General features: G+C 44.1%; 1 protein-coding gene across 1 annotated transcript in view; it reads right to left on the minus strand.

Annotated features, from left to right (window-relative positions):
- The window catches only part of LOC114591363 (annexin A6), a 21,532-nt gene extending 6,186 nt beyond the window's left edge, over positions 1-15,346 (minus strand). The window contains exons 1-4 of the mRNA XM_077923490.1: positions 15,171-15,346; positions 8,871-8,926; positions 2,255-2,345; positions 1,903-2,030 (exon numbers count right to left, since the gene is read on the minus strand). Of these exons, the coding sequence (XP_077779616.1) occupies positions 1,903-2,030; positions 2,255-2,345; positions 8,871-8,888 (237 nt within the window). The 5' untranslated portion in view covers positions 8,889-8,926; positions 15,171-15,346. The remainder of the gene's footprint in view (positions 1-1,902; positions 2,031-2,254; positions 2,346-8,870; positions 8,927-15,170) is intronic.
- Between the last annotated feature and the right edge of the window lie 4,300 nt (positions 15,347-19,646).

A 19,646-nucleotide genomic window follows, 5' to 3' on the forward strand; every position in this document is an offset into this window, starting at 1 on the left:
GGTTCACTTTGTCAGAAGATGTCTCATTGGTCAGAATGGCCCTGTGGCCTAACAAGCAATTTCAAGGTTCAGAGTTCAAGGTTATTGTCAGAGCCAGGTCTACTTATTTTGCTAGATCACATGTGGACAGAGCAGCAACAGGAAACTATGGCTTGTAGCCAACCAAGTAGTACTCAGAGAAGACCCACTGAAACTAATGGATCTAAGTTAGTTAAGTCCATCAATTTCAATGGTTCTGCTCCAACTATAACCGGCATTGTCCTCACGTACACAGGGTTGTAGCCAATGATATATTTGAGGCTGAATTTCTGCAATGAAACTGAAGTCAATACCACTGTTGCTACTAATAATTAATATAACCTCTTTGTTTGAATGTAATATAACACTTGTTTGAATGTTCAAACTACCCTATGAGGTAGTTCCCTATTATTCTCATTTTGCAGATTGGAGACACTTGCCCAGGGCAACCTAATGTCTCCATGACAAAGGCAGATCCCAATACCGAGTAAAGGTCATCTAACTCAAAGACTGCCTTTCTTGCTACTGGATTACAGTGGTTCTCAATGAAATTATTTGAAAGCACGCATTGGTTTGAGAGCAAGATAAAGAATTTGCTTACTAAAGGCATGTTATTATCTAGCAACTTTGAGAGATTAAGGTGGTAGTGGGGGTGGAGACAGAGAAACGGAACATCTTGGCTGAATGCACTTCACTATGCAAAGACCCTCGTAATTCTGAAATATTTTCCAACATCCCATTTCTACAGTGCTAAAGAAGCCATCTCACACTAGACTAATGGACACATATCTGTGCAGCAGTTCACAAATTCTGGCTTAGCAGGCAATCATTATTTGTGGTTGACACCAACTCCTCCTTGCCCCTCCCCACCCCACTCTCAGCATGTCCCAGGGGACTCAGCAGTGGGAAATAATATTGCCTTTCACTTTGCCCTGGACAGAGACACAGCAAACTTTCTTCTCTCTGCCTCTCTTTAAAGTCCAGTACAAACAGATGCTAGATCCAACCTCTTTCTTGGAGTTCCTCCCCATCCCCTGCAGATTCATGAGTGAGCACTATCATGACAGAACAAAGAAAGAAACTTCTCACAATCAGGGTTCTCTGCATCCCTATTCACACATTACAACCATGTAGGGAATGAATGAACTAAGGGATTGGGGCTGTACTGCTGCCCCCTCCTTAAAAGCATAAATGCCCTACATACATGTGTTTTGTGAACAGGGCTTAAGACGTGTGGAAAATGTAGACAAGGGAAGGGTGTCTTTAGCTCTCTCTCTCTCTCTCTCTCTGCTGGGTGTGAAAGGTAAAGTTATCAGAATGAAGGATATAAGTACCACTGGCAAATTTGGCATCCAGCTTTGTGGACTTCCAAAAAGAAATTCATTTCTATGAATGTTCTTGGTCCCCGTTGATCAAACCCATCTGTGCTGCAAAATACAGGCTTCTGGAACTCACTCACCCTCTGTCTCTCTTTGTGTGTGTGTTTGTGTGTAGTGGGTTTTAGGCAGTCAACACGGCCAGCAGGGTATCTTATGCCTAAAATAGTAGATTCGAGATTCCCAAACAGGATGCTCAGGTAGGATGAACTCTAGTGTGTTCTCTGATCCCGTCACTTATGTCTGCCCGTGTTGTATAGGAGGGGTTCTGTGTTGCAAGGGAGGGATTCCATTCACATCCCAGTAAAGAGATATAGAATTAGGAGCCTGGTGCAAATTCTACCCTCCATGTTCCTCAGGCTGCTTCCTTTGAATTGCCCCATGCTGTGTCCAATTTTAGAATCTATGGATCACATCTGAAAGGTTTCCACTAACTGCATTCCCCAAAAGTCAAATAGATTTTTCATTAATCTCCCCAGCCAAGATGAAACTTGCATGTGGTAGTTGCTTGCAAAACAGAACAATCCCTTCTCAAACTTACCTTGCCATACAGAGCCTTGTATGCCTGGCAGATTTCATGTCTTTGCTTATTGCTTCTGGATGTTATTAGTTCAAGTATGGCTTCCTTGTCACTGCCTGCGGAAGACAAAGAGGATGAGTCATGCCTAAAACAGTAAAACCATACAGTTCCTATTAGAAACTATTATATATTTATTTATACCCTGACTTTCCCCCCCGATGCAACTCCAGATAAAAACAGGGACCACAGAAAATATAGGGAAAATGAAGCCAAAATCCTGTTAATGTCACAGTAATTTTTAATTCAAGTGCACAGAAGACAACTGTTGCAGGACACATACCAAATCCCTTCATAGCATTATAGAGGGCCTCAGCATCCTGGTTGGCATCAAAATCTGGATAATCCTTCACTGAACCCCTGTATCTCCCAGCCTAGAAACAAAGAGAAAAAAGCAATGAGGCTGTTACCAATTAGGCGGCTCAATAAGGAAACAATATGCCATGTGCAGAATGTATACAATGATGGCACGTGGGAGGGCATGACCAGCAGTTGCTCCACACTTGTGGAGTTCTTCCCCCTGAAGGATTTCACTACAGCCCAGAACAGAACAATACAGACTCCAAAGCAGCCAGGTTTCAAGTTGCATCAGAGCACAGGTCAGCCAAGGTGGCTTAGCTGGCATGAGCCAAGAGATATTCTTTAAGCTGCCAAGGCCAGACCTAGGTAGGCATTTTGGAACTACGGTGTTTGCCTCCACACTTTTGGAAATCTGGGAACCAAAATGTATGGCAAGACTACATCTGGTAACACCTGTCAGGGTTAACCTTTGCAAAGTAGATTTGAGGCAGAGGTATTTAGACTGTTCAATGCATAAATGAAACCACAATGGAAGTCAGAGCACTGCCCTTGAGCATTTGATGTTCCATCGCAAGGACTGAAAGGAAGGATGCCGGAAGCTCAAGGCCAAACAAGCCTTCCCTATCCCTGATCATGGTGCTCAGGTTGTTTCAGGAGAAGACTATCGCCTCCCACAGTCAGAAAGTTGTGCATCATCTTTCAACGTGCCCCACTAGACAAAGACTTAGAATCCTTCCTACAAAACTATTTTGGCTGCATGCAATACTGTTACTTTCCTTTTCACATGTGGTGCTGTGGCCAGTGTTTGGCCTCATATATGTCTGGAATCATATGGGGAAGCCTGTAAAAAAAGGTTTATGGACCTAGCACTGGTTTCCATGGCTGCAACTGCCACATCCATGGGAATTCCCATGCTCCTTCGTGTCACAGGTTCAGAGCTTCTCATGCGGGGAAGAAAATAATGGTGGGAAATGGGCCCCTAGATTTTGAAGAAAGCTTAAGAGATCTGAATATCCTAACTGCACAGGCAATTCTTGAAATCAGTTTCTCCTTATCCCTTCCCCCACACTGATGAGTCAGTCTGGCTTCCTGACAGATGGCCAGAGCCCTTGGAGTTATTAATAGAGGCACTGCTCTGCCCAGAATTCTGCTCTTCTATTCATATTGCCAACTTGGTCTCACAATGACAGTTCCCTACTTGCACATCCACCCCTCTAGAAGTATCAATGCACAAGGAGCTGAGGCACTGCTGCCCATCCTACACTAATCTCTCTGGAAGAACCTTCTGAAATATCTGTCCTGAGATTCCAGGACTTATGACACATCACTTCACAATTATTCCTCTTTCTGCAGAAGGTTGGGAGAATGCTCTCATGTAACAAGATGTGAGAATGATAGATGTCATCTTCCCAGCATCTCCCACACACATACCCAACTGGTTATTCAGAGGGAACAACCTCTGCAAACTCTATTTACATCTAGCTCAGGGATTCTAAGACTTTCCACCCCCCCCCAGACCCACTAGAAACAGCTGGAAATTACTGAGGACCCCCAGTGACAAAATGGCGGCAGATGGAGGCAGTTTGGCACAATCCATGCACAATTACCAACATCAGTTTCTACTGATAGCTAATCCATCTTTGGAAATGGCCAAATTTATTTGCCAGAGGGCTTTCCTTCCGGCAAGGAGTTGCACAGCTCAGTTTTCCTCAAGCAAAGTACAGACATTTGCTGTGCAGATTTTGTGAATCACCCTCTTTATTTAGGCAGATTTTGCTGATCCGGAAGTGCTAAGTGAAGAAAGCTTCCCAGTTCCACATCCCTTTCCAAGTTTTTTTTACTCATTTCCCATTCTCCTTTCACAATGAACTGGTTCTTTATTTCCCCTGCAACCACCAGTTTCCTTCACGCTATACATTCACTTCCTCCTATAGCGGTGTCCCTCGCTTATCTACAGTACTTCCTTTCTATTCCCAGTTTATTATTTTAACCACCACCTTTTCCCTCACCTTAATTTCCTTTAATACCCCCTGACTCTTTGCCCTCACCCCCCCCCCCCGTAACCTCTCTGGTCCTAAACACCACTGCAAGGAGTTGCTGGTGCTGGCATGGCAGGCAAGTGAGGAGGCACTGGGCAAGAAGTGGTTCTGGTAGGTCCTGGCTCACTGCTTGACAAACACAGACCTAGAGGATTTCAATCATGTAGGGATCACCAGGAAATGCAAAAGGAAAAGGAAAACCCACCCTTGAGAGTTTCCAGAGACACATGTGTCATGCGATATGTCCCTGAACAAATCCGTAAATAACTGCCTCGCCCTCAAAATGGGAATTGGAAATCTTGTCTCCATAGTCCAAGTGCAACACACAGCCTAATTACGTTATGCTAGCTCTATGAACTGTACCAGATCTCTGGACTGGCTGTACAAAAAGTGAAGGTCACGTTGATACATCCCAGCATTACTTCCGCAAAAATCACTTGCATGTAGGGAAACCACATAAGCCTATGATAAGTGGCTCACACTTCCTCCAACAGAGCCCAGAGCCTGTTAAGCATAACAACTAAATTGCATCAATAAATGAAAACCAATACGAAGTTAAAATACTGCCCTATCAAATTGACAAGATCTGGGTAAAGAGATCTGGGCAACTCCAAGAGGAGATTGTTGGGACTAGGACCTGGGAGAGCAGGGTTTGAATCCCCACTCAGCCATGAAGCTCATTTGGTGACCTTGGGCCAGTCACCATCTCTTAGCCTAATCTACCTCACAGGGTTGTTGTGAGAATGAAATGGAGAGGAGAACCACAAGTACACCACCTAGAGATCATTGGGAGATAAAGCTGGAATATAAATTAATAAATAAATCTATACAAAGAAGGCCTTTTTTGCTCCTGCTCAGGGTTGAGATGGGATAAGGCACATTTTCCCAGCTGCTAGGAAAGCACAACATGCCTAATAGTCCAGCTTTAAGAAAAGGCATGTGACAACAAATGTGTAACAGCACATTTGTTGCACTAGAAATTGATTGGGAAAGCATCTGGAATAAACAGATTCTCAGGAAACAGAATCTGCATGACCTAAGCAGCAGCTTCCAAGTCTTATAGTTTTGGCGTTCCATTTTCATGCATTTTTAGAAACGGATAAGACTCCCCAAAGTGCATCTGTGCTTGTCACAAGATACCAACACAGATTCCTGTAACTTGAGTACAGAATGTCCTCTTTGTGCCATTTGTATGGTGGGTTTTTTTAAAAAAATATCACCTGCCGCAGAAGAGACTGTGTTCTTAGGCACTATTATTCTACTACTGACAGATGCCCCTTCTTTTTTGGCCACAAAGTTAGGCCTTTTGTTTAGCATTCAGCTGTGCTTTAACAAATTTCATTCCATCGTTTCATTATTCAACAGAATTACAAAAAATAAACAAAACCCCAAAATCCAAACCCCACACATTCGGAACCCAATTACGTTATAATACCAGCTTGGTATGGGGAGGAAAAAAAGAAAAATACCTCCAGCTACAAGTTTGAAGTATTGGAATAAAAGTTGGTATGCATCTTTGGGAGGTCCATTACCTATTTTCATGTTTCAGCAGCAGCATGCCCCAAGAACTGATTTTCAAGGATATAAATGGTATTACTATGCAGCATCTCCCTTGCCATGCACTCAGATCTCAGAATGAAAACTAGCGTGTTCATTTATAAAACTTAATCAACCCTCATGCTCATATACGGGGGCAGAGGGAGAAGATGGTATTATCGACGAAAGCAGATAGTATCTTATTGAACTTTATGTTTTGGTTATAAGTTACTTAACCAAAGAACACCAGACAAACAAACTAGTAGATACTAGTGGTTCAGGGTGCATCTACCAAGTTCCACAGTCCATAGTTCCCTTTTGTCCTTGCTGATCCATATCATTGATCGAGGAAGTGGTGGGCAAGCGCTGACCGCACAATCTGCATGGCTGTCCACATATGGAGCCAATGCCCACTATTCCATCAACTTTAAGCATTTCCTGTTTCTGAAATTGCCATAGATGTTTAAAGGGTCGTTAACTTTCGGCCTCCAAATGTCTTTTTGTTTCCATCTTTGGAAAGAGAGTTAGGCAACAAAAAAGACTGCATGACAAGAATTGCCCCCTGGAAGGTGTGTCAAAAACAGCAGCTGTGTGGGGCTTCCATTGGCACCTGCCCTGGGTGATTTCCTCTAAGACTCCCTGAAATATTTATCAGGGCCCCAGAGCTATTCAAAGTGCATCAGAGCAAAGTTGGGGGGATGCCCACGGTGTGCTGTCAAAATGATTTTCTGCCTGTGGGGAGTTTCTCCTGCATGGCAGCTTCTGGGTTCTAAACATATGAAGTGCCAGGGTGCTTTTTTTTGCAGCTTGTCACCCTGTGTGGCAATTAACTAACATAGCAGAAACAGGGCCATCTATAGAATGAAGCAACATTGTATTTTTTATTTATTTAAAAAATGCCATCAAGAAACATATGTCAATGGGCCAGAGAGGGAAATGCGCAGGAACCCGTTGTTGCAAAGTAACAGAAAGGATTATGAAGGTCCAGTCGATTATCTCAGACTACACTTGCACCTGACTAAACTTAGGCTGCAGTTTTTTCCAGAGAGATAAACGAAGATTCACTGCTAGTGGCGTGTACACTAATATCACTTTCATCTCTAGAAAGTAGGTTTATGCAAGGTTTTGCTGTTTCTAAAACCTACAGCTCACAGCCCCCTTTTAAAGCATAGGCCAGCCTTTGACAACCTGATGCTCTCCAGTTGCTTTGGACTACAACTACCATCAGCCCAGTGACCCAATCTAGTAGGCTTAGGCTCTACTGCCCTTTAGATGATGGGTGGTACAGCTGAAGCCTTCTTTTCCTTGCCAATGCCAGGTTCAGCCCAAGACATGCTTTCCAGGATGCAAAATCCACATAGTGTCCTCACTCACCCTGCCCAGTTCACTGATGTTCTTTCACTGCCAACTGGTAGGTTACATATTGCTGCTGGTGTAGCCCAGTTAAATACATTTAATAAACTGTAATAATCCATCACATTAAGAGACATTCAAACCTCAACTGTTCCACGTGTACAAATGGTACAAAGCACTTGTTCTTCTATTTCCCCCCAGAAGGCGTGCCACTATGATGATGCAACGTAGAATGAACTGTCTCAGAACACATTAAACCATTGGAGTCTTTCAAATTATGCCCACACGAAAAGAAGAGAAATTCACAACTGCTGGCATCCTTTTTACGGTGAGAGTGTTCATTTAGACTCAGAACCAAAGCATGTATGAAAAAGAGCCTGGCCACATCATCCAGCAATACCCACTGGCACATCTACCCTGACCAATATCCTCTGCATGACAAAAAAAATTATTAAGTACAGTACCAAGAGAAAATCAATTAAGTAGTATTACATTTAGACTGATTTCACACACAGATGCTTGGCACTTACTGATTTCACAACCCAGGAGATCTTTAAATGTCATCCTAGTCGTGCAGGTGCCAGCTTTCTGGAAGCAGCATCCTTGTTGCTTGCATAATATTTAAGTGACCCAATCATGCGCAACCCAGTCAGGTCATTGGCAGCCTCACTCCTGTGTCCACGTTGTTTAATCATTACTCCAGCAGCCACCCAGGAGCCACCCAGGCAAAAGCAGCTCCCACACATCTCAGGCAATGTTTAAAGGAAGATTTCGCTTCAGATTTATTTAACGTGGCAACCCCCTCTCTTTTCAAAAAGAAAAAAGAATCAGTTTTGGACTGACTCTGTTCACAATGCTAAAGGTGGTTCCCAGCCCCTTATTCTAAATAGCACATGTAGTGAGAGCCCAATTAATGAACTCCCTCTTTGCTCCTCCTTTTGCAGCCCTACTGCCTCTCTCAGCTGCCCCCACAGCAAACCCCTAAACACAGCAAACCCCTAAAGTGGTGCACTCAGAACAAGGCCTCGACTCAGCCCCTCAATTAAGATGCCCTTGCAGCCGAATATCCCCTAACACAGGCTTCCTCAACCTCAGCCCTCCAGATGTTTTGAGACTACAGTTCCCACCATCCCTGACCACTGGTCCTGCTAGCTAGGGATCATGGGAGTTGTAGGCCAAAAAACATCTGGAGGGCTGAGGTTGAGGAAGCCTGCCCTAACACATCTGCTATGGAAGCCTCTGGAAATCTGAACTACATCTACTTTTATTGACTGAACGAACAGAGCTCCTCTCTTCCCACCTTTTCTGCTTCATTTTCTATTCCCCCCCCCCAGCTCATTCATCCTACTCTGTCTGCACTGTAGAGATTTCATTTTTGGAATTTAGCATACATCTGCTTTTTGTTTAGCTCCAACGCTGGCTGCAGGAAGAAAGAATGTAAACTGTGCTCAAGATCGTATTCTCAGAAACAAACCACAGCTGCAAGGAGAAAGATTCGTTCCTTCACTCCTGATATCAAAAGCCTGAGTGACCTTCCCTCATTAGCAGGGTGTTGCAAGATTAGAAACAAGAGATGCCCACCTAGGTTATCACACCAAGGCAAAATTGTCAGTATGGTGGTTGTCACCAACCTGAAGTATCTTAAGCGAGCAGGAACTGAAAATGCCTTACCTTTCCTCTGCTTGACATGACTTCTAGATCAGTATTAACAGAAGAGGTGGTGGATGCTGCATCACAGAAGAAAAGGAGATATATTAACCATGTGGATGGCAACAACAACAAAAAAAATCCTTTAATTTTATTATTCTGATGGACCTAAACTTCAGCATACTCCACACAGGAAACACAAGAAGCTGCTTGGTTCACCCAACTCCAACTATACTGAGAGCAGGTCTCTAAGAATACATTTCTGCCTCCCAGTATTAACAATAAACTACGATGAACAAAACTGTGATACAAAATAAATATTCTAATTGCTCTATAATACACTCTCTCTCTCTCTCTCTCTCTCTCTATATATATATATATATAAAATTTAACATAAAATGACAGTACAGCTTCTATGAAAAGTCAAAACTCACTTAAATGTGCTTTCACTTAAATGTGCCATACTGAAGATATCAGGGGTGGAACCTGGGGCTTCTGCATGCAAAAGGTGTGCTCCAACACTGAACCATCCTCAGGGGATGCTCCTATGTAAAACTCACCCTTTTGGGGAGGGAGATATATTGAACTTTATGGTACATCAGAAACTGGCCCCTATAGCACCACCCACCAGTTTCCCTGCAAGACCATCCTTGGGCTGGGCTTGGTGAACATCACAGCTCTCAGCCACGACTTTGACGGCGGAGGGAGGGTGGGAGGCCCACATCAAAAAGATTGTGAGCACAGTCCAGCTCGCCAATGAGTGGAGGCATTCCAGCTAGTAAAAATGTACGCGAGCTCCTTGCAGACATCTCATCTCTGCACTGCGGTCTGTCTACTGGGCTGAGTTCCAGTAAGAAAGTAACCCTTTAGTATTCGGGAAGCATGCTACAGAGTACCTAAAGCAAGACAAAGGAGCCAAGGGCTGCTTTGGGCATTATGTTTTAATACGTGCTTTCGAATAGTTCTTACATACAAACACATAATTGGGGCATGCAGTAAGATACGCACACATCACAGCGTAAATCAGGGGTCAGCAAATTTTTCGGCAGGGGTCTGGTCCACTGTCCCTCAGTCCTTGGGGAGTAGGACTATATTTTGATTTTAAAAAATGAACAAATTCCTATGCCCCACAAATAACCCAAGATGCATTTTAATTAAAAGGACACATTCTACTCATGTAAAAACATGCTGATTCCCGGACCGTCTGCGGGCTGGATTTAGAAGGCAATTGGGCTGGATCCGGCCCCCGGACCTTAGTTTGCCTACCCATGGCATAAATCGTACAAGTACATAACAAGGAGACCTAGATGGGTCACAGATCTCTGACTTGCATATATAATGGGAAGGACACCTGCCATTATATATGGGCTCTGGGTGGTGACACCAAGCTTTGTTTCTCCATGACCTCAGAAGCAGTTTGCTGCAAGGGGCGGAGCCACTGCACTTGTTTCCCAGCTGCTTACAAGGAAGGAGAGGGGTAGGGTGGTGGTGGGACTGGTATGGTGAAAGACCGGCTGGTCACAGCAGTAACTGCCTGATTAGGTTACTGCAGTGGGCTCTCCATGAAGCTGCCCTAGAAGATAGCACAGCAGTTGCAGCTAGCGTAGAATGTGGCAGCTGCCAGTAGTCTCATATAGAACCCCTGTATCCAAACATTCCTGATGTGCTGGCGGGCGGGGAGTTTGTTTCCCATCTGCATCCCATCTCCACATAAATTGGAGACATGGGAAAGAGCCAAGTGACACGTCTGTTACAGAATGGTCCTCCCTTGAAGGCCCAGATAACACTAACATTGGGTATATTTTGCACCAAATTAAAATCAGAGTGAGGACAATACAACCTGCCTTCTCTTTGCTGCTGCATCACACAGCTGGAGGGGAAGGGGCTGGGGCAGGAGAATAGTGCCAAGCAAGAGTGTGGTCTCTGCTTACAGTAAGTTGAACAAATTATTTGCCTTGTTCACAGGCCCCACAGTGAAGGACTATGAAAAGATAACCTGCCTCTTTGCAGCTTTGGAAACACAGCCGCAAAGCCAGGGATGCTGTTTCAACTTATCCCTAGTTGAAGGCTACATACGTAGAGATTTGTACATGATCAGTGGTACTAACACTTCATCATTTGTCCACGCAGACCCTACGAAAGCTGGAATATATTGAACAAAAATCGGTGTGAAAGGGAACACATTGGGAATGACGATGGTTCTGAGGCTAGATATGAGGTGGGGAAGCTTTTCAACCTGAAGGAACAAATGGATGCAACCATCACTTTTTTATCGTAGGTTACATCCCAGCAGCAATGCAGAAAGGCAGAGGCTTCTACACAAGCACACATACACACTGCCTTGCTTCAGGCAGGCAAGAGGCACTGTGTCACAGTTCAAGGACACACTGCAGCCACACAAAAGTACTCAAAGAGGATGTGGCCTGGGGAGGGGCCCAGGGTAGACGAACAGAAAGCAACCAAGACAAGATCATGAACGGCAGCAACTGACACACACATCCATGGCTAAGGAGAAGGGCCTGTGGGAGGGGCATATCCATGCAATACTTTAGCCTGGATCAATAACCATTCTGCACCTCAGTGTTTCTAAGAGCTAAGAGGACACAGTCCTATTGCTCTTAGTAGAATCTTAGAATGTTGTGGTTATGACAGTAATGCTTATTTGGCAAAATTTATACACTGATGGATTGCTTTAAAAAAAATATCTTAACATTGTGGTGTGATTGAAGCATGCCCCATTTCCTGTCCCAGTACCCAAGGAGCTCACATCCGGTGTATGCAAAATTTTGGGTGCACCGTGTATAAAGTCTCCAGATTGAAAGTTTGCTTTCACCCTGCCATGAAAATGAGATTTCCCCCCTCCATCCTGGGGCCAAGGGAGTGGGGGGAGATCACATACATTCAGACAAAGATGCACAGAATAATGACAGGAGTGAAGGGTGGCAAGCATACTCTGATGACTAATAACTCTACTTCATTTGACTCTGGAAAGAACAAGTGATGGGTACACAGTTCTTAGCCCAGACATTTTGTACCGACTCAAAATAAGAAGGGCACACCAGTACCAACCCCCCAAGTTTGTGCAGTACTAGGTTTCCAAAGAACTGCAAGGTTTTCCCCCATCTCTGGTGATGGTGTCATTTTGTCTCTATGACAATAGCTTTTAAAGATCAAACAGACAAAGGCATTTACAACCAGCGGACTTCAGTTGCCTAAAAGCAAATACACGCTATTGAATGGAAAAGTGGTGAAAGAGAGTACAAGCAGCAGCAAATGTTTAGTTCTGCAACACATCTAAGGGTAGTCGGTAAGAAGAAATTCAGTTTGTGCAAAAATGGGGCCTATATGCCATCCCTGAAAACTGCTCTTCAAGCCTAGCATCTCAGCCTTATTGCATGTGCATGATAAAATGTTCCAGTTAGCAGAAGCACTACAGTATTCTGTAGTAGATGAAGCTTCTGGACCAGCTGTAAGGGCAACTCCAGGAAGAGAGCATTACAGTAACCTAATATTAAGGTTACCAATGCATGGATCCCTCTGCCCAGGAATGGTCATCACTGGCAAACCAACTGAATCTAGTAAAAGGTTAGGGAAGGCCTTTATTTTGTAGGAGCTTAAAAGAAAAACATTTTGAAACCACCACATGACAAATGATTTACTAGAGCGAATGAATGAGATTGCAATGCACCCATGTCTCTGAATGGAAAACAGAATGAACAAATAGCCTGTTAACATTTTGAGAACCGTTAGGATCTCTTGAGGAAGCAGCAAGGTAGCCTGTTCTCTTCTTTAGTGGCTTCCTAAAAATTGCCTTGCCTTCTCCACTCTTGAAAGAGTGTGCCTGGTGGGTTAAACATAAAGGCAGCTTGCTCACGCGTCTAACCTTTCCTCACAACAGCTAGAAATCTGTATTTTCAGGTATATATTTTCTTGCTCCATGAATCCAAAACAGCATGAGCTGAGGGCTATTTTTAAACACTGTAAGCAGTATGCTGTGAAGGCAGTTATTAAGCACTAACACTCACACTGTAGCCTGCATCAGAAACATTTCATTCCCAATTTAAACAAATAGCCTATAGCAGAATCCAAAAACATCTATTCAGAAGAAAGCCTCACTGAGTTCAATGGGGTTTATTCCCAGATAGCAGCATAGAACAGCAGCCTAAAAGTCATTCCAGAAACAATATGGCACAGGCAAGCCCCACCCAGTCCGAAGGAAATAAGGGCTTTTACAAGGCTGGGTAGATCTCATAGCTGTAGCACACAGCGTACATCTGCCAAGGGCCTTCCTTTAAGACCCCAGTTGCCAACATAATAGAAATACTTAGGTTCTCAAAAACAGCAGAATCCGATACATATTTATGCAGAAGTAAGATCCACAGGAGGGCTTACTCCATTGTGCAATTGTCTTCAGGGTTGAAGAAGACTTAAAATCAATACACGAAACAGACTAAAAGCAAAATATTTTAAATGCTACAGTTTGTGCTCACATGATTTTTGAGGAACGACTCGTGACTATTTAAGCCTTAGCTATCCAATCCTATTTTTGTTCAGGATACTACATACATTCTATTAAAATCAGATCAGAAGTCACAAAAATGGTCACTGCCCGCACCTAAAATAGAAAAAGCCCCAAACATTTCCATGCGCTTGGACCCAGCCCTGCCTGTCCTGAATCATAAGGACATGATTTTCCTCCTGCAACTTCTCATCAAGACAGGAATCATATATAAAACTTTACTCATATTTTATTAATTAAGAAAAGCAGACATACCTCCCTCCCCACAGGAAAATTGGTAACAGTTTAAACATATGCCTAACATTTTATGCCAACATGTGTTTTGGGGGGAGTGGGTTACTTTGGAAAAAAGATTCTTACATTATTGATTTGCTACCAGTTTCACTCTCTGGGTCCATAGCGCCAACATTCCTAATAGCATTTTGCCTTACAAATATGGATTAGCGTTATGAATACAGCTTTGGCGTGGTGCTCAACTTCTTCTGCTCCTATGCTGCATCTACTGGTGGTCAAAGACTGTAGACAGACAGACATGGGCGTAGCCAGGGAGGCAGGGGACATCTGCCCCTCTAAATCCATCAAAATCAATACAAATCTGAGGTTCTGCCCCCCCCAAAGCCTGCCCACCCCCAATCCTGGCTACGCCCATGCAGACAGACAAGACAGCCAAAACCACCACTGCAGCTCAATCCAAGACTAGTATTTGGGGCAGTGCTAGAAACTGAGATAGAAAAGCCAGGTGCGAAAAGGCACTAGGTTTTCAGCTGGCACATTTTTTTCTTCTCCACGATTGCAAAGCAAATGAAGACAAGATGGGGAATTTAGCTAAAAATGGAACAAACGTGCACAAAAGACAAGTCCTTTTAGAACAAAGACGCCATCGAGTGCCAAAGCAGCCTAAAGAGATGGGGCTGCAGTTTCACCCCAGCAAAAGTAGAAACCGAACCTCTTTGACTCAAATAGATCAGGCAGTTTGCCAAAACTGGATCTGCCAGGGCCACACCCACCGGCTTCTACAAAGAGCCAAGTCATTGAAAACTCAAGGCAAGTTTCCTAGCTAGTGAGGAGCTTGTACTATGCGGCTCCTGAGGGCTTGCATTGCAAAGCAGAAAGCCATATGTACTTCTTAAGAGAGAGAAAGTCTGGCTTTAAACGGGCAACGAAAGTGAGTGAAGAGATACCAAGGGAAGATAAAAGACTGTTTATGTATGCAACAACAGCAGCAAGAATTATTTTAGCCCAAAAATGGAAAGAACAAGAAGTAGCAAAGAAAGAAGAGTAGCAGTTGAAAACGATGGACTTTGCAGAGCTATCGAAGTTGATGGGAAAAATCCGAAACCAGCAGGATCAAAAGGACTGGTGTGAATTTATACGATATTTGGAAGATTATTGTAAGCAATTAACATCCCTAGCAGGGTTGACTGAAGACTTGTCGTGAGAAATATTCTCCCTTTTTATATTTATTTAAACTTGGGGGTATTTTGTAATGAGTGCAACTAGAATTGGAAAACGTAGACAATGCAATGATATAAAGGTTAATTTTGAAAGCCACGAGGCGGGAGGGAAGGAGGTCCGTGAGCGGTAAAGTGAATCATAATGATGTGATTGTGTATTATTAAATGGAAAACTAATAAAATTATATAAAATAAATAAACGGGCAACGAAACGCAGCACCACACCATTCTGGCGGGATCTTGGAAGGATGCTAATGTATTCCTTCCATCTCCCCCAGCTCACCTCACCCCGCTCCCCTTTCCCAGCAAGCTAGGGCTGCCCCCGTTTCTTGCCCCCCGTTATTAACTTACTTTACGGGCACCAGGAGGCCTCTTCTGCTAGAGCCGTTAGGAAGAAGCGCCTCCGTCGGTGCGCAGCCAGGCCGCGGGGCACTCGAGACGCCGGAGGAAAGGCTGACCTCGAAGCGCCGCAGCTGTTTCCTTTCCCTCGCCTCGGCTCCGCTCGAGTAGCGACGTCACGCGCTCCGGAGCCGCCCAGTCCCGGGCTGCCTCCCTCCCTCCCTCCCTCTCGCCCTGGCCGCCTCCTCAGGTGGGCGACGGAGCGACGCCCGCTGCAGAGGAGGACCCTGGCTGACGCAGGCGCCGCAGGGAGGTGGGAAGGGGGGACTCCCCAAATGGGGCGTCGTTTCAGCTTGCATCTCTCTCCTGCCAGACGGTAGCGGCTGGATCACCTTGGCTTGGGTGTTTAGCAAAGGGAGGCAGAGGAGGGAGCTACTTAAGGCTCAGGTTTATACGCACGTACGTGGGAATATATTCTGGCGCACGCTCAGATTTACTCCTGAGTAAACGTGCATAGGATGAGGTTGCGCAGCTTCTGCTTTTTTGGCGATCACTCGTAGCCGAGTAAGATTGTCTTCCATGAACACGGTTTTGACAAAATAAAATTCCTTCCAGTAGCACTTTAGAGACCAATTCAGTTTGTTATTGGTATGAGCTTTCGTGTGCATGCACACTGTGGAAGCCAGTTCTGGATCCACACGTCCTTCCACAGTGTGGACATTGGTTTCTGGGCGGGAGTGGATTTGCCAAACCTGCCTTCCTCTTAGCATGTTTCTCCCTTTACAGTGGTACCTCGGGTTAAGAACTTAATTCGTTCCGGAGGTCCATTCTTAACCTGAAACTGTTCTTAACCTGAAGCACCACTTTGGCTAATGGGGCCTCCCGCTGCCACCATGTGATTTCTGTTCTCATCCTGAAGCAAAGTTCTTAACCTGAGGTACTATTTCTGGGTTAGCGGAGTCTGTAACCTGAAGCGTCTGTGACCCCAAGGTACCACTGTATTTGGCCCTTAGGCAGAGGCAAGGAGCTGTATCAGTGCCCCTGTCCCCAACTCCTTGACAGCTCTATCACCCCTTCACACTCCAGGCGATCTAAGCAGCACAATTCCCCCCTCCTGCCCCCCCAACATGCTGTGCCACTGAGCCCCCAGGTGAGTGTATGAGGGTGCATCCTTAAACATCATAGTTGTGCACCTAAAAAAAGTCACGTGTTAAGTCATCATAAATCTCATTTCATTGTTTTTAGTGGGATATGCAACCTGATCCTATGCTTGTCCTCCATTGCCCAGCAAGTCGCGTTTTGTTCGCTAGGAAAGTGCAAACCATAATGCTGTTTTAGTCATGGCATTAGTAACTTTTGCTGTCAAAAGTTGAGCTAGACCTACACAAAGAGCAACCTTAGGAATGCTCACCATTTAAATGCATTCAGTAATTGTACTTGGGACTGGCATCAGCACCTGGCATCCTTGGGCAGCTGAGTCTAGTCCCCATTTTAATTTCCACAATGTTTCCAGTGTAGCGTCTCTCTGGTGCTTAGGAGGTGGCCAGACTTGGCTGCCTAGTGCTCCCACTGCTTTTCTAGCATGATAATAGCGGAGGTGGAAGCAGATCCTAGGAACAAACGAAAAAAGGAGCAGAAGAAGAACACAAGGGGGTTATGTGGCTCACATCCAGAACAGCTGCCATGAAACATAACCATCAGGCCATATATGGCAAAAATAGAGATTGACTTTTTCTTTTCTTTTTTATCCCACTTGGAACAGCTTCTTGTTCTTGCTCTGTGAGATATGATCTCTCAGCAATTTTCTTAAGCAGCTTTCCCTGTAAAAAGAAGTGTTACAAAGCATAATATACATATTAAATTCTCATATAGCATATGCTTGTACTCTGTTTTCTGAACACTGGGATCTGCAAACTTCAAGGCCCTTTTCAGTGCGAAAGGCAGCCATTTCATGCTTATAGCCTACTAACTGGGAAAAGCTCCCCTCTGTGCTTTTCAGGGTGGCTTTTGTTAAACCAGTTGAACATGAGTGCTGGCGCGGGTGATAACCCTATTCATCACGATGAGTGGCTTAGTCCAAGCACCGAACCCTGGAACAGGAAACTCAAGCAGATCTCTGTCAAGATGACATATTGCAGGCACCACTTGCCTTCGCTTCACTTTGCATAGCAGCTGCAACACAAGCTGTTGCCAGAGACACCCAGGCATGCTCACTAGCCCCCAAACAGCTGCCCAGACTTGCTCCAATGGAGTCCAGAGACACGATTCCCTTGCCATCACTCTAGACATTTCCAAAAAGTCAAAAAGGCCTGACTGTATCAGTATTCTTTTATACTTCACACTATTTTTGCCAGGGCATTTTGGCAACAGGGTCCAGGAGTCACGCAGCCTGATCTTATGCATGATTACTCGGTGAATAAGCACCAATGGATTCCAGGGGATTCAGATGTGATCATTCCCAAGTAAATGGTAATGTAGCTTTCTTGACCAAGGTTCAAATGTTCCAGAATTCACCTTGAATTGCCTTTCTAGTTATTCTAACAGAACAACATGAAAGGCTTTCATATAATGGTGATATTGTTTATAGGATCGAAGCAGACAGTACAAGATAATTTATTATTATTTATTATATTTACATGGTGGTGGTTGTTTTACACTGAAGTGTCTTAAAGTGACTTACATAACAAGCAATGAAATAACAAAAATGTGTGTGCGCATTTTTGGATTCTTTCCAGGACTGCAGTTTTCAGAAAGCCTCAAAGTGCTTTTTCAATGAAAACTACAAATGAACCCTTTCTGTAGATTATTAGGTAAGGCAACTCTGCAACCTGCTGGTGGAGGCGGGAAAAGGAAATGACCCATATTTTCCAGTCAATACAGTGGTACCATGCTTCTTGAACTTAGTCCGTTCTGGGAGTCCGTTCGACTCCCAAAACCATTCAAAAACCAAGGCACGGCTTCCAATTGGCTGCAGGAGCTTCCTGCACTCAACTGGAAGCCACAGAAGCTGCGTCGGACATTCGGCTTCCGAAAACCATTCGCAAACCAGAATACTCACTTCCAAGTTTCAATCATTTGGGAGCCGATTTGTTCTACAACTAAGCTGTTCAGGAACTCAGGTACCACTGTATCTGTTTGGGAGACTGTAAGGCTTCTTTATACATGTCATTTCTTTTTGCCTTTGGGGACCATTTTCTGCAACCATTTTCATCATGGTTACCTGTTTCTAATAATTGAAACACCCCAAATTAAAATGTAGCATGCATTTACATTGATAAAGAAATCATCACTTGTAAAATAAGCAAAGCATTGTCTCCCCCTTTTGCGAGACCAAAACGTTGGTTAACTCTGATGCAGTTTCACAAGGCATTCCACAGTTTCTTTTTGCTTGCAAGTTACACCCTTTCATTGGCTGGGGTGATACTCATATTTGTTGACATAATCTGCTGTGTGATGGGGGGACTTGTGTGAGATGAATGTGCAAGACAATCAGTGCTTTGTGAATAACTGCACGCGTTTTCAGACTGCCCTCTAGAAAGCAAAACAAAATATTGGCCTCAAAGCTGTGCCTTATTAACAGCATTCCACCACAGCTTGGCCACCAAACATAACATGCTGAAAGTCGGAACAACTGTTATGTATAGCAATTACAGCTATACTCCCAAACGAACACCTTTCAGTTTAAAATAGTATACTTTAGAGTTTGATTCAAGAGCCCTGGGAGCCTGATGAAAGACCAATCAAGGCTACAATCATAAAATGTATTAGTGAGGAGCCCAATTGAACACCTCTGATCCTTCAGCCACATACTGCCCTTCATATGGGGGATGCACACATCGTACAATCATATGGGAAGACAGTCATCAGGTGTATCCAGTCATGTGATGAGACATGTTTGCTCATTCTACATGGGTAGGTGCCGGCAGGGGTCATTATCCGGTATATATTTCCAAGGCAGGCAGCCTCTCATTTTGTGGAAAGCAAAATGGGAAACTTCAAAGTAACTGCAACAAAAATAATATGTGGTTCCTCACCCTTAGAAATGTATCCTGATCGATATATAGAAAGCCTACCAAGATATATCCAAAACCTACCAAGTGGGCAAAGGCCACTATTTTGAAATACCAGAATTGTTGTTGTTACTCTGAGTGAAATGAACTTTGAAGTGCCAGATAAGGGCGTTTAAAAACAAGAACAAGAACAACAACATCATTGAATTGATACGAAAAAGATTAGGAAAATAAGAAACTTGAAAAATAAAAATGGCAGATCGGCCCATCCCTACCCCAATGCCCTTTCCTCCTTTTTAAAATTTACTTGATCCTATTTTGCTTAATGCCTCAACTCCACTCCTTGCACGTATCCTGCCAAATGCTTCCATTCCCATTCTCAAAGGCCTTACCCTCTATATGCCAAGGGGAACCGAGACGGAGAGAAAAGAAGATGGAGAGAGGACAAATTTGTTCAAAAGGGATGGGAGCCCCTATG

Source organism: Podarcis muralis, chromosome 2 (genome assembly GCF_964188315.1).
Source record: "Podarcis muralis chromosome 2, rPodMur119.hap1.1, whole genome shotgun sequence".
NCBI lineage: Eukaryota > Metazoa > Chordata > Lepidosauria > Squamata > Lacertidae > Podarcis > Podarcis muralis.